The sequence below is a fragment of the Pteropus vampyrus genome, unplaced genomic scaffold, assembly GCF_000151845.1.
Source record: "Pteropus vampyrus isolate Shadow unplaced genomic scaffold, Pvam_2.0 Scaffold235, whole genome shotgun sequence".
In the NCBI taxonomy this organism is placed as follows: domain Eukaryota; kingdom Metazoa; phylum Chordata; class Mammalia; order Chiroptera; family Pteropodidae; genus Pteropus; species Pteropus vampyrus.
This window is the reverse complement of record NW_011889016.1, coordinates 22,697-37,045: the sequence shown is the minus strand read 5'-3', so window position 1 is coordinate 37,045 and position 14,349 is coordinate 22,697. Positions and strand designations below refer to the sequence as shown.

Sequence of the window (14,349 nt, the reverse complement as noted above, 5' to 3'; positions counted from 1 at the left end):
CGTCCTTTGGAAGCTATGCAGTTTAATACTTTCTTATAACTAACTTTTTGTTATGTGGTGATCACCAACCCCTTAGCATTAAATCCTGAGCCAATTTTTTTTTTTTTGGCACGTCTTTCTTGACAGCTAGAATTTTGATTTAGCTGTTAAGTATTTTTCGAAAAAAACCATTATATTTTAAGAAATTGAATAGAATTTCATTTTTCTTATGTTTCGCTTGATTATTGCTCTTGTAAGCTGCCTGTACGATTTGTGGCTGTCACAGAGAAACAAGTAGCCCTCATGACGGTGCTTTGTGAAAATGCGCATCCTCGCGGGCACTGAGTAAGCCCGCCCAGCTCCAGGCGGAAACAGCAGCGGAGCGCAGGAGTTTGTAACCTCAGTGTCAGGAGGGAATGACAACCTTCTCCCCCACCCGCTCTCCCCTCGGCCCTGAACGCTCTTTACCAGTTCCTAAAGCCGACGGTGTCTCGACACCTTATTTTTATATCTTTATGTACAACCATAATTTTAAACCTTTATAGTGAAGAGCTAGTTCTTGTATGTAGGTCCCTGAGACGTGTCTCTCTCCCAGGGTGTTGTGAATTGCTTTTATATGCGGTCTTGTTTGCTCCTTTTGATCGGGTAAGGTTCAGTGCTGTGCAGCATATAGGTAGTCTGAACAAAACTTTTTGTAAGAGAAAAAAGGATTCATATGAGCCATGTAGATGATAAAATTGTGACAGATATATTAGATATATTTTATTCCTTTTGTAAAGTTAACGGTTTTATTATTTACTTCAAGGTATATCTTCATGAATAATTTAAATGACCCTCCAAATTGGAATATCCGGCCTAATTCGAGGGCCGATGGGGGTGATGGAAGCAGATGGAATTATGCCCTGTTGGTTCCCATGCTGGGATTGGCTGCTTTTCGTAAGTCACAGTTTTCCTAACAGTTGTTATTTTCTGGGCTGATGGTGTGGGGCCCAAAGACCTTGGGCTTTGAGACCTGACAGGTGCAAGTGTATTCCTAGTTTCATCCCAAGTGGCGTGTCTTGGGCGAATTACTTAACCCTCTGAGCCTCAGTTTCCCTGTCCATAGGAGGTAGCAAATCAGAATTACATCAATGCGTCGTGAGGGTTAATTAAGACAAAATACGCAGAAGCATTTTGTGTGGAATGGGTTTTAATAACTGTCTGTCATCTCGGGTTCCCTCGCTTCCGTCGCCCTCAAAGATCGAGGGGCTAAAACGGGCCTGAAAGGGAACCACTCTGGGCATCTGCATAACGTCTGGGAATTGGTCTTAGGGAGACTCAGTTTGGGGAACCCGCTTGGCCTGGCCAGAGTGCCTCCTGTTTGCATGGGGAAATTACCAGTCACCAGTCGATTGTAACTGTTCCAGCCCTTAGCTTACGTCCCCCACTACATGATAAATTTTCTGAGGTTCAGGAGTTGGTTTACTATTTTGTCATATTCCTTGGCTCTGGGTTGGCACTTAAAAATGTGAGAAACTGAATAACTGAATGGAAGGAAAGCAACCACTGCTCTCCACTTGGAGTGACACTTTTTCCATGCCTAGGTTTCCTGGGTCAACAAGTTTGCGTGGAGGTCGACAAGAGTGGCCTTATCAACCCCGTTTATCCACTTTTACAGTATGCCAGGGGGTCAGTTAACACCCTGGTGTTGCAATATAATTTCTCAACCATGTAATTATACATTTTTTATAAGAATGCAGTTAAAAGGCTTCTCTGATCATATTACCTAACAAGACAACTAAGAAGAAAAAATATTCCTCAACCCTTCTGAGGGACAGAAAGCATCATTTTAAAAGTCCAAAGGCAAGAGCTTCAAAGTAATGGTTATTATGAGAGGCTGTAAAAGCTGGAGATGAGTCTGAAAAACAAAACAAAACAGAAAAGCGAAAGTCACTTCAGGGCTTCTCCCAGCGTCAAATTAATAGCTATGACACTAGTAAGTATAATTTTAAGCCTTTTGAGTCACTCACCAAGTTCATTGCTGTAGCCACAGGCAACAGGTAGCCTTTCCAAGTGTCAAGTAGAGTTTTGGCAAGACGACAGGCTCGTGAGCTTCTAAATGGCATCACCGGAGGCCTGCATCTGGGTCTGCCAGTCTCACCGACAAGCAGGCTCGACGCACATCACTGAGTCACAGAAACCACTGACTCTGTCAGCCTCCAGGGGAGTCAATGTTTAGTTTCTTAGGAAAGTGCCAAAACATTTCCCCAAGTGGCTGTACCATGCTGTGTTCTCGGCGGCAGTGTCTAAGTGACCCAGGGCCAGCCCTTGGTGTGGTCAGGCTGGGTTCCGCTTTGCATTTCTGCGGGTGCGCAGCGGTAGCCGCTGTGGCTCAGTCTGCCTTTCCCTTGTGGCTAATGGTGTTGGCCATTTTTTCGCTTACTCTCCACCGTCAGTGTATATCCTCTTCCATGAAACGTCTCTTCCCGTCCGCTGTTTTCTTATTGGATAGTTTTCTGATGCTGAATTTTGGGTTTTCACTGTATTCTAAATTCTGGTACTGTATTGGAGATCTGGTTTGCAGATATCTTCTCTCTGTAGTTTGTCTGTTCATCCTCTTAATGGAGCCTTTCACAGAGCAAAAGTTTTGATTTTGACAAAGTCCAGTTTATCAACTTTTCCTTCGATGAGTCATACTTTTCCTGCCAAGTCTGAGAACTCTTTGCCCAGCCCCAGATCCTGAAGATAATGATGTTATTTCCTAAAGTTTTAGTTTTACGCTTTACAAAAAAGTCAGTGATCCCTTTGACTTGATTTTTGTGTGAGGCATGAGACTTGGGTTTTATTTTTTCCCTTCCAGTCTGTTTGCCTTTGGTCCCTTTTCTTGCTTTTTTGCACTGGCCAAAACTTCCAGGACTCTGTTGAGTAGCTCCTTATCGTCAAGGAGAAGCATGCAGTCTTCACGAAGCACAGCGGTGGCTATATGTCGGTTTTTCATAGGTGCTTGTTAACAAGGCAGGGAAGTCCCTCGTTCCTGTTTCTCTGGGTCTTTGTCATGAGCTGGGTGTTGGGTTTTGTTTGTCCACTGTTTTTCTGCCTCAGTTGTTATGGTCGTGTGATGTTCTTCCTTAGCCTGCAAATACATTTGGATTACACTGATTGCCTTTTGAATGCCGGTCTTACGTGGTGGGCATAGTCCCCACTTGGTCGTGCTGTTTCATTCTGTTTACATACCGTAGAATTATCTCTGCTGATATTTTGTTGAGGACTTTTATCTCTGCATTCGTAAGGGACACATCGAGAATTTCAGCCTTTCCAGGGTTCTCTTCTCCACACCTATTTGGGCATCTTGTTTTTTTACGCTGGTCATTGTATTTTTCAGTTCTAAAATTTCCATTTTTTTTGATCTTCTGTTTCTTTGTTGAAACTTTCTATTTCTTTGCTTAGACTTTCTGTTACAATGACTGCCTTGAACTCTGTCCGATAACACTAACATCTCTGTCACCTCCGCATTGGCATCTACTGATTATCTTTTTTTAAATCAGTTTGAGATGTTCCCAATTCTTGGTTATGAAGAGTGGTTTCGTATTGAAACCTGAGCATTTTGGGTTTTATGTTACGAGAGTGGTTTTTATTCAGACCGTTTTTGGCCAGCTTCTTGGACAGGAGAAGGGCAGCGCTGCTCCTCACTCCCAGGTGGGGGTGGGAGTCCCCGTTTGGCCTCCAGACGTCGACACCATGTCTTGAGGTTGAACTTCTCGCTCCTACTTTTATGTCTCCCTAACATAACATAACCCAACATCCGGGACTTCAGCTGTTTACTAGTGACGATCGGAAAGTAGAACACACTTTGAAATTGACTGAGTTCTGTAGCCTGGCCAACAGCGTCTGAGGCATAGCCATGTTAATTCTTTCAACAAATCACCCATATTAGTTTGCAGACCTCGCCAGTAGTCCTGGGGAGCACTGCAGCCAGCGTAGGTTCCAGGGCAGGAGAAAGCAGTAGGATTTTCTTAGCCGTAGGAGATCAGAGGACCGGAAGGGGCCGTCCCTCCAGTTCTTTGTCACACTGTCTTTTGGGAGCCCTTATCTGATTTAGGACTTTGCATATGTTACATAGTTTCATACAAAATGTTATCTTTCTTGTACCTCTCAAGACTTAAGATTCTATTGAAATGCTGTCCTTAGCTGCTTTATGTTTTCTTTAAAGACGATCGAACGTCAGTTCTGGCTTTTCACTGTGTGTTTTTCTCCCCCAATACGTGCATGTCAGGCTGGATTTGGTCTAGGGAGTCCCAGAAAGAAATAGAGAAAGAGAGAGAAGCATACCGCCAGAGAACAGCAGCTTTCCAGCGGGATCTCGAAGCCAAGTACCATGCCACGATCTCAGAAGGTCGGCGTGCCATGGCTCAGTTGTCGTTGGAACTGGAAAAGGAGCAAAACAGGACGACGAGTTACCGAAAAGCCCTTATCTCTCAGGGTCGCAAGTTGGCAGAAGAGAGGAAGCTTCTGGAGCAGGAGCGGGCTCAGGCCATGCAGGAAAGGGGACAGGTGCAGCCGTTGAGGAGTGCGTACCTGAGCTGCCTGGAGGAGGAGGAGGGCTGGCAGGGCCGAGCGGGGCTCCTGCTGAAGGAGCTGGAAGACGCCCTCTCTGAAAGACAGAGCATCTACTGCAGCCTGCTCCTGCCTCGCAGCAGGCGACTGGAAATAGAGAAGAACCTGCTGGTCCGGGCGTCCACTGACCCGGTGGCTGCTGACCTGGAGGTGGCAGCTGGCTTGACCGACATATTTAAGCACGATACCTACTGTGGTGATGTCTGGAACACCAACAGACGCCAAAATGGGAGGCTCATGTGGCTGTATCTCAAATATTGGGAACTAACTGTCCAACTGAAAAAGTTTAAGAGAGTAGAAAAGGCCATACTAGAAAAATAAGACAGGAACTAAATGAAACTTACTACACTGACTCCAGGTCAGACTGTCGTCGTGGCATTCTGAGTTATCCGATGTTTTCTTTTTCCTTCCAGTGCTTTCTGTGTTGTGGCCACATGTACATGCAGCCACCTGTCAGCAGAGTGGCCTCCCAGCCTGCCACCCTCTGTGCAGGACAGCAGGCCGTGGCTGACAAAGAGGATCCCTCCCCAATCCTCTTCAGCTGTGAAGGAAGCTGTCTTTCAGAAGCCTTTTCTGAAAGCAGTCAGCATTTTATTGAACAGACAGTGTAACCTCACATCTTAGCTCTAGGGTAAAATCGTTTTTAAGAAAGTCAAATACAGTAGTGTTCCTCTTGTAAGAAATTTTATCTGATTTTAATCACTCCCTGAATGAGTTCTGTGTTTTTCTTTGAATTATTTTCTTCTCTCCCAGAATTACATTTAGAAATTGTCAGATAATGGGTAGAACTGCCTAGCGGTTATAGGAAAGTAGTAACACCAAAGTCTTATATTGTTTTAAAGAGCTCTCCTAAAAAGGGAAAAAAGGGCTTCTCAAATCCAGCCGATACCCCATATGTGTTTAAAGTGTGGCTTGTGTCTGTGTTCGATAAACAGATGTTGTTTATTAGCGATGACATATAATAAAACCAGTTTAAAAGCAGCAAGTTTTTATGTGTGTAATTCTTTACTCTTTACGAAAGGTTTTTGTGTGGATTATCTCTGTCTTTGCCACACGCTGAAAGGTGAGCAGGTACTCAGGACCCCGTTTCTCACAAAGCCACTATGAACCAGCCTTTACTGTGCTTTGCACATGTCACTCAGGTAGCACCAGCCCTATTACTGCGTTGTAAGTACCTTACTGCTGCTGGGTCCAGGGGCTGAGACCGCCCCTAGGTTTGATGACCCATCGCAGAGCTGTGCTCACAGCTGAGATTGTGTGTGTGGAAGAGACAAAGGGAAAGACACCCAGTGCAAGGTGAGTACCTCAGGCACAGCCCCAGAGTCCCCTCTCAGGGCACTTGATCCCCAGCAATGAACTGTGACACCACACGTGAGAAGTCGCCAACCCAGGGGTGCTCCTTAGAGAGAGCGCCCAGGGTTTCTGTTGAGGGCTGGCCACATAGGCACTCTGCCTGGCATGGTATGTCCCCAGCAAACTCCAGAGCCCCGGAAGGAAAGCAGGCATTCAGTCCAAACTCCACAGGGTTTAGGCACAGCGAGCGCTCCTTCTGGATAATGTGGTGGGAACCCTCCCCACTCCCAGGTTCCCAGATGCCAGCCAAAGGCCAGCCTTGCGAGCTGCCTTCAGGAGGACAGCTGTTGCTGGCCCATTGTGTGAGCTCTTCTGTGCATCCTTATTTTACAGGTGCAGGAACTTGCACGGAGCTCAGGAGAAGTTTGCCTGCCCCAGGCCACTCCGGTGGCAATGTTGAGCCATCGCAGACATGGCAGTTTGGCTCTGAGCCACCAGTAGATTCCTCACCATCATGTGATAGTACATGGCCTGGCAGAGACTGGATTATGTCCATCTGCTTTCAAATCTTGTTTCCACCCTGGCTGCCTGCTCATCTGTCTATATGGCAATAAGACGAACTACTAAAAATATTATGTTCCAGAAAATTTCAATTTAATTGCAGAGTATGATCACTGAGCTGCTCTGTTGGGTACAGTGTGCACACCGAATCTTAACGGAATTTATGCGGACACGTTTTCGATCTTCAGACCCATGCTAGAGACAAAGAAGCTGCCCCCAGAGAGCTCAAGCGAGTCCTTAGTGGGTGTGGGCGTAGAGGGCGGCGTACGGGACACTGGTCTCATGTTGTCTCCATTCCATTCTCCTGTCTGGCCTCTGGTACTAAGTATATTTTCTTGCCTTTTTAAATTTAATTTTCAATTATAGTTGACATATAATATTAGTTTTGGCTGTACAGCGTGGTGATTAGACATTTCTTAGTGCCTTTTCTTATGCCCACAGTTTGCCTATGTATGGGGGGCCATGTCCTCTGCTCCTGGGCCATCAGAAACCAGTCACAGCTGCTGTCATGTCAGGCAATGTCAGCCACAAGTCACAGGCTTGCAGGTGCAGTGAAAACCCCTGTGGCTGGAAGGGGCACAGTTAGGCGGGGCTGAGTGGGCCCACAGGAACCAGTCGGTCGCACGCACGTGCGCAGTCAGCTGGGGCTGGGGCTGCTCCAAGGCCTCGGGCTGCATAAAAATGGGCTACTCCCCGGGGGCCCCAGGCACCACAGCACCCCTGGACCCTTCTGTACCACAGCTGCTGGGCTCAGCTCCGCACATGCCAGGGTTCTGTCCAGCTGGCACCAGAGGCCGAGTCTGTCATCAGGAGAATTCTACAAACAGTGGACGCTACTCTGCTCTTCACAGTTAGAATCAAATCATTTCAGAATTTTGCCCGGTGTCTACTCTCTTCCCAAGAGCTTCTTACAGGAGCAAACTCACCCGCCTGAGGCAGAGACTTTACGGGCACGGGATCCGAGATGCGCGGCGGGTGAGCAGAGAGCAGAGCCCAGGAGCAGGAGCATCACGAGGCACCAGCTCCCTCCGCTCTTGCTGTTGAGGAGGGAGGTGCTGCCACCCAGCAGGCAGACCCTGTGTCACTAGGACCCACAACCAGGGGCCGCTGTGGTGGGAGAAAGTCATGGGGCACACCTGGGAGCGGCAGCTGCTCACGCGCTGCGGCAAACACTCAGGGAGCACTGTGGGTGGCCGAGGTGGGAGAGGCTTTGGCAAGGTCAAGCTGTAGCTTCTGTCTTTAGAAATTTTTATTTTCAGACTCAGGTTTCTTAAAAACTTCCGATCTGCATTGAGGTTAAAACCACATGTGAATAAGCCACACTTCAGTTTTACTTGTATTCAGTCGCCCTCATGTTCACCTCTGCACAGCTCAGAGATGGCGGAATAGAGTCCCTCAGGCCCCGTCAGGCGCCAGCACTGTGAGAACTGCAGAAGAGGGCCCTGACCCCTGCGGAGGGTCCCACGGAGGCTGAAGGACGGGGCGGCGGGCGGGTTCCCGTAGTGACAGCCACTCTCCCAAGGTCCTTGGCCACGCTGACCCCATGCTCCTCGGCTCAGCCAGCAGCAGCAGAGCCGAACACATCCACCCTCTCGGAGGTGGACAGAAGCCATTAGCTGAAGCCCAGTTTCGCTTTGTGAATATTCAAGCAGACGTCGCTGGGGCCACTGCGTAAGCAGCAGCACAGCTGACGCCGAGGGGGAGGGGTAGAGCGGTCGGTGGTTTTTCTGTCGTCCGGTTTGTGACCCGGTCTCTCATTCCCCGCCCCAGTCACACCAGCCCGATGTCCTGCTCCTGCCACCTCTGGGCTCCCGCCCCGCCTGCGAGCTCACTACCGCCAGAGGCTCTGCGAACAGCAGCCATGCTCAGGTCCCCAGGGCTGCCCTGTGCCCCCCGCTGTGGCACTTCTGCTGACCCCCAGGGCATCATCCATTCAAGCGAGGCCTCTGTCACATCTCCTGGGAAGAAGGCCTTCCTCTCCGGGGCACCTAAGGGACACCGTGAGCAACATTCACTAAGAGATGCTTTGGACGGTGGAAGGTGGTGCAGGCACTGCCGCCCCCCAACCCCCCGCCGGCCGCGGGGCCTACTCCATCTGCTTCAGGGCCCGGGAGAAGTTTTCCAGGGCCGTCCTGAAGGCTTGCAGCAAGAAAGCTCCGAGCTCACTGCTCGTTTCCTGAATGTCTGGGTCGAAACTTCCGAAGACGGGGGTGCAGACCTGGATGTCATCGCGGCCGGCCCGCACCAGCACCCTGCGCAGGCCCTCGGCAATGGTGTCGTATTTCTGCTGGTCGTACCGCGACATGGCCAGCTCATCCTGGGGGTAGGCGCTGCCCTCCGGGTAGCAGTCCTTGGGCACTGGGAACTCCACCAGGCGCAGCCGGGGCAGGTCACAGAGGGCCCGGAAGAGGCGCCGCAGCGCGAGGCCGGACAGCGGGTTCCCCAGGAGGCGCAGCTCCTGCAGCTGGTGGCAGGGGCCCAGGGCCACAGCCAGCATGCTCACGTGGCTGTCCTCGATGCCACACTCCTCCAGAGTGAGGGACCGCAGCGTTCGGGCCCCGCGGCCCAGCAGCCTGGAGAAGGTCGACGGGAACAGGTGGACCAGGCTATGCCCACTGAGGTCCAGCACCTCCAGGTGGGCGGCGTGGGCCCCGTCTGCCAAGAAGGCCATGTCTGCGTGGTTCAGGGAGCAGTTGGCCAGGTCCAGCACTCTCAGCGGGGTCCTCAGGGGGCTGCAGGGCGGCAGAGAAGGCACAGGTGAGGGGTCAGGGAGGGGCTCCTGTCTCAGCAGCCAGCATGGCCAGAGAGCCCAGGCCACCCACTGCCTGATTTCGTTCTGCCTGGGAGCCGAAATATTTTTGACGTTTTTAACTAGTGGAACAAATCAAAAGGAGAAGCAGACACTGTGGCATGGGGAAACGCTACGCATCCACGTTTGAATGAAGCCTTGTTGGGACACAGCCCTGCGCGTCATCCGCGTGCTGTCCGGAGAGGCACAGCTGCATTCTCGAGACAGCGCTAGGCTGCCATGGGGAAGTTCACTTTACCGAGGGCAGGCCTGGCCTTTGTCCTCAGCTCCCGCAGGATGAGTCTGCTTTGCTGACACCCTCTGTGGGCTGAGGGAGGGAAGGGATGCCCGTGTCCCTGCAGAGGATGTCGGCTCATGTGCTCGTTGTGGGTCAGCGGGATGCATGAGAACTGGGAGGAGATGAGACACCCGCTTCGCTCCAAGAGCAGAAACCACACAATTTTAGGGCTGGAAAGGGCCTTGGCGACATCATTGCCTGGGACCTACAAGACCCCCCCCCATTCTGTCGGAGGGGGCGTAGGCAGCCCCACTCACACACGCACAGCCCAGGGAGACCCTGCTATGGCCAGCGGTTCTCCAAGTCGGGAACAGCGCCCATACTGGGGACCTGTGACGGATGCACATTCTCAGTCCACCCGCACCCAGGACACCGGGCCTCCACCTGGGGTCCCCAGGCTGAGCGCTGAGCACAGGAAGGTTTCGGGGTCCTGCCCCATGTCCTTGCCGTTCTCCTGCTGAGGCTGCCTCCCCCTGCCCTGCTGCCTCCCGCCCCTGTGCTCCGTGCATGCTGAGCACCTGCTTCTGCCCCGCGGCCTGCTCCCTGCAGCCTCGCCCGGCTCTGCGGAAGGCAGGTGCCCAGGCCTTGAACTGTGGCTCTGCTCTGAATTGTGGTGAACGTTTCCATTTCTGTTTCTTTCGAGCCTCATCCACCCATGAGGAAGCCCTGCCAGCTCCCCCTCAGCTGGGTCCAGGCCTGAGCCCTGCTCGCCACCTGCACTGCTCACACCTGGCCTGGCCTCCTGTGTGCAAAACGGTGAGCAGAGCAGGTCTGGCTGCCGGCCTTGAGTGGGCTGTGCCTGGGGCTTGGGCTCGGCACAGTCCCACCACCCAGCTGAAGAGTGGTCCCTGCCCCGGCTTACGGACACAAACGGTGCGGTTCGCGCTGAGCACCCACTTCCTTCTGCAGTCTGGAATCTTGGTGTGTGCCTGGCCTGGCAGCTCACCTACCAGCCCTCGAAGACACCTGGGTGTGGGTGCCTAACAGGCTCCCTGGTAGATGGCACATTCACAAATCCTCCCAGCTCGGTGCTGGGGGGCTCTGCTGGCCCCCCAGGCCTCTCCCCACGTGCCTTTTCCCTTTGTGGCTGGTGCTCTGTGTCCTTTCTCTGTGATACATCACAGCGGTGAGGACGACTGCATGCCAAGTCCTCCTAAGAATCACCAAACCTGGGTGGTCTTGGGGGCCCGACACCTCCTACGGTGGGGGGAGTGTGGCCCCCACCATCTGGGCTGGTGACTTCTGCGGTTCCTTTGTATAAAAGAGAAACAGCTGTATGCCAAGGGCCTCCTAAACTAGAAAAGACCTTCACACGCCCTGGCTCAAGAAGTGAGAAGTTAAATTTTCCATAAATTTTCTTAAGTGTATTCGTGGCAGGCGGCCACTGAGGTGGCCCGCTAGCTGCCCTGCGCTCCTGCCCTCGCATGCTGGCGGCTCCTAGCCAACATTCATGCAGAGGTGACAGCTCGCTCTCGGAGGAGGCGATGAGCACGGCCTTGCACCCGGCACTGCGGCTCTGAGGACTCCCGGCCGCTGTCACTTGTGCAGAGCCCGCGTGGCATGCAGCCCAGCTGCCAACCCATCACCACATGAGTGAACTTGGAAGCAGATCACCCACTTTCCCGCCCCACCGAGCCTTCAAAGATAGCACAGCCCGCCGACGGCTAGGGACCGCCTTTTCCTGTTCTGCGGGTAGTTAATACAATACGATGCGGTTACTTTTGCGTTACTGGTTTGCTAACTAGTACTTTCCTCTTTTGCTTACTAACTGAAAACAATTCCCCGTGAGTTCCCCGTGCTTCACCCCCCCCGCCCACCAGTCTGCCCCTCCTGCCGCTCTGGGTCTCTTGTAAGTCACGAGAACCCAGCACAGCGTCCTTGGTGCATCTTTACCTACCCCCCAAGAGAGCCCTGTCTCTCTGGCCCAGGTGAGGGGCTGTGAGCAGAGACTGTGTCCCCCCTGCCTGCCTCTATCTGGTCACCCCAGGGTCACCCCAGACTCACCCGAGCAGTCTCTGGATCTTGCCGGTCAGTGTGGAGAAAGCCACGCTCAGTTCGGTGAGCTGGGTCATCTGGCTGAGCTCCCAGGCGATGGAGGTGAGGAGGGGGTCCTCGCCATCAGTGACCGGGGTGCAGCCAGGGGGCGCGTCAAAGGCCTTGGCAGGCAGGGTGAGCGAGGCCAGCCGGGGGAAGCGCACCTGGGCCAGCAGCTGCTGCACGTGGCCCGCGTGCAGCCGCACGTTGTGCACCACCTGCAGCCTGCGGAGATCGCTGGGCCCAGTCAGACGCAGCACCTGCAGCAGCTGGTCGGGCCCCAGGCTGTCCGCTCGGAAGGAGAGGCAGTGCACCTGGAGCGGGGCGGGGCCTGCCGGCCCTAGGGCCCGCACCACCACCTGGAAGTTGCCCTCAGTGACAAACAGATCAGTCAGGACCTTGACGGGGCGCCGGGCCGCTTGGGGGCTGACCTGCAGCTCGCAGCAGGTCCTGGCCAGCAGCTCGGTGCGGCCCCACCTGCCCAGTGCCCTCCCACAGGGGCACTGCTGCACCTGCACGTCTTGGACTCCCGTGAGGTCGGCCAGCTGCAGCCGCCGCCGGCCCCCGCCCTGGAGCACGTGCTCCGCCAGGCCCCTCACGCAGGCCTCCAGGCAGGCCCTGCAGGCGCGGTCCCGCAGGTCGGCCTCGTGGTCCGCGCTGGGCCCCAGCAGAGCGCCCAGCCGGAACTCCTCCAGCGGCCAGCGCCCCAGCAGCGCTCGGACCACCTCCGCCCGCTCCAGCAAGTAGCCGGCTTTGAACAGGAGAGGGTAGAGGTTGTAGGCCACACTGTCCAGGCTCTGCAGGGCCACCTGAGGGTGGGACACCAGGGCCTCAGCGGAAGCAAAGCGCAGCGACCTCATCGTGCCTGCCTGCGGCGGCAAAGGCAGGGCCGTGCTGTCCCCTTACGCGTCTCCCAAAGGCAGCGTCTGCCCTCCGCGCCTATCTTTAGCTGCAGCTGCTGGGAGCAGGTCGCTTCGGGATGTGATGAGCCAGCCCTGTGGTCATCTGATGACTATTTTGGTCCCGGGTGCCTGTTTGGCGCTGGGCAAGGTGTCCGGGGATGGCCAGCATGTCCTTGTGGAGCTCAGCTGGTGAAAGCAGAGCTTCCTGAGCGCTTGGCTCGGGGGGGGGGGGGGGGCCTGGGCCCCTGCCCAGTGCCGCCTGTGCCCACTGCGGGGCTGGCCCGCGCTGGGGAGCTGCAGTAAGCTCGTCCCGGGGCAGCCTCCTTGGGTGGGACACGTTTACCCCAGCTCTAGGCCCGTCCCCCCAGCTGCCTGCGTCCTCCTCATCTGCAAGCCTGGGACCCAAACATCAGGTGGCACCGAGTTGGGACGTGGCCCTAGGGGCTGTGACGCCTCCCTGGCGTGATGTCCAGCTGTCCACTCTGAAGGCGGCAGAACACGCTGCCCCAGATATGCCACTTCGGCGCAAGGATTATCTGGAGTCGAAAGCGCTTGAAAAATAGCAGGTGCGACGGCCCCGCTCTCCTCCGGGAAGCAGGAGCTCCGGGCGGAAGTCGCCCTCCTCTCACTCGAGGGACGGGTTGGACCTCGCCAAGTAGCTCCTCTCCCTTCAGTCCCCCGCGTGTTCAGGTGCTTTCCACGTTTGCCTCTTTGCTCGACTTAGTGGAGAAATGCTTAGGCCTCACTCAGCTCATTTTCCGTGAGGTCTCCCATGCCACCTAGAAACTTTCTCTTGTTACTTTGTCTTTTGTCACAGAGCCCAATACCAACAGCTGTGAAATAATTGTTGACTGACCTGACCCCAGCCCCGACACACACACATCACCATCATCTGGGGCAGGGCTGGAGCAGTTAGCCCCCAGACCACCTGGACAAGTGCTGGTCTGGGAAGATCACGGCTGGAACAGAGACACAGAGAGACACACACAGAGTATGAGAAGGAGGGCGAGAGGCAGACAAAGGCAGTGGGAGACGGGGCCAAAGGGCAGCTCAGGGGTGTGGGCATGGGGGGGGCACCCCTCAGGGTCCTGTCAAGCAGCTGTGCCCTCTGAGCCAGGGAGGATGGATGGGAAGATGTCAGCTTCCAGGGTCGGACCCGCCACAGTCAGGCAGGTATGGTGTGTGTGTGAGGCAGTGGACTTCACCCAACGTCACCAGAGGGTGTTTGCCAGTCCCCAGAGTGACACCCTGCTGTCCTTGCCATGTGCCCTCAAGGCACAGGAGCTGGGCTCCCTGGTGACCCAGGTTATAAACTTAGGAGACGTCCCCGGACAAAACAGACCTAGTAAAGTTCAGTCGCGTCGTAGAAACGTGTCCCATTTATTTTTGTTCCTAATTTTGGGAAAAGTCAACACTGAAAAGTAACAAAGCAGTTTACACAGCTGGCAAGTCACCGTGTGCGGCCCCGCCATGCCTAGTCCCGGTCTCCTGGGGGACGTCTGCCCAGGCTCCTGTGCTCACCCCTCATCTGCCGAGGGCCACACCGACCGGACCACCCAGCGCCGGCTCCGCAGAGCTTCAGGCCCAGCTGCTGTGCCCCCCGCCCCGCCGGAGCCTTGGGAAGCAGGGGTGCAGCCTCGTCCCAGGCTCGCAGGTGGTGACCGGCACCCTGATCCTAACTCCAGGACCCCTCCGCTGACCACACACAGCTTGTTAAAAAGGAAGAGAACCTGAGATTCCAGTTACATTCGCCCTGCGTCCAAGCCGCACCGTGGTGGCCCTGCCTGTGACCACTGCCTGTGACCACTGCCTGTGACCACTGCCTGTGACCACTGCCTGCAGCCTGAGGAGCCCGGAAGAGGGCTCAGCCTGCACTGAGGCCTGCACCTGCCTGGGCCTCC

At 54.5% G+C, this 14,349-nt stretch overlaps 2 protein-coding genes across 2 annotated transcripts; one reads left to right on the top strand and one right to left on the bottom strand.

The window, feature by feature from the left end:
• Positions 1-762: 762 nt before the first annotated feature.
• CCDC127 (coiled-coil domain containing 127) lies at positions 763-5,554 on the top strand. The gene is made up of 2 exons (XM_011373894.2): positions 763-915; positions 4,232-5,554. The coding sequence occupies exons 1-2, from the start codon at positions 795-797 to the stop codon at positions 4,891-4,893; spliced, it is 783 nt and encodes a 260-aa protein (XP_011372196.1). The 5' UTR covers positions 763-794; the 3' UTR covers positions 4,894-5,554.
• A 2,824-nt stretch (positions 5,555-8,378) lies between these two features.
• On the bottom strand, positions 8,379-12,406 carry LRRC14B (leucine rich repeat containing 14B). The gene is made up of 2 exons (XM_011373893.2): positions 11,517-12,406; positions 8,379-9,158 (listed from the first exon to the last, which is right to left on the bottom strand). Exons 1-2 carry the CDS (start codon positions 12,404-12,406, stop codon positions 8,513-8,515), a joined length of 1,536 nt encoding a protein of 511 aa, XP_011372195.1. The 3' UTR covers positions 8,379-8,512.
• Positions 12,407-14,349: the final 1,943 nt, after the last annotated feature.

What these genes read in the sequence shown, in the direction of transcription:
- CCDC127 (XM_011373894.2), top strand. Translation starts at nt 795, where the DNA reads ATGAATAATTTAAATGACCCTCCAAATTGGAATATCCGGCCTAATTCG. An exon ending in GCTGGGATTGGCTGCTTTTC is followed by an intron (nt 916 to 4,231) that starts GTAAGTCACAGT and finishes CGTGCATGTCAG; the next exon opens with GCTGGATTTGGTCTAGGGAG.
- LRRC14B (XM_011373893.2), bottom strand. Translation starts at nt 12,406, where the DNA reads ATGAGGTCGCTGCGCTTTGCTTCCGCTGAGGCCCTGGTGTCCCACCCT. An exon ending in AAGATCCAGAGACTGCTCGG is followed by an intron (nt 9,159 to 11,516) that starts GTGAGTCTGGGG and finishes GCCGCCCTGCAG; the next exon opens with CCCCCTGAGGACCCCGCTGA.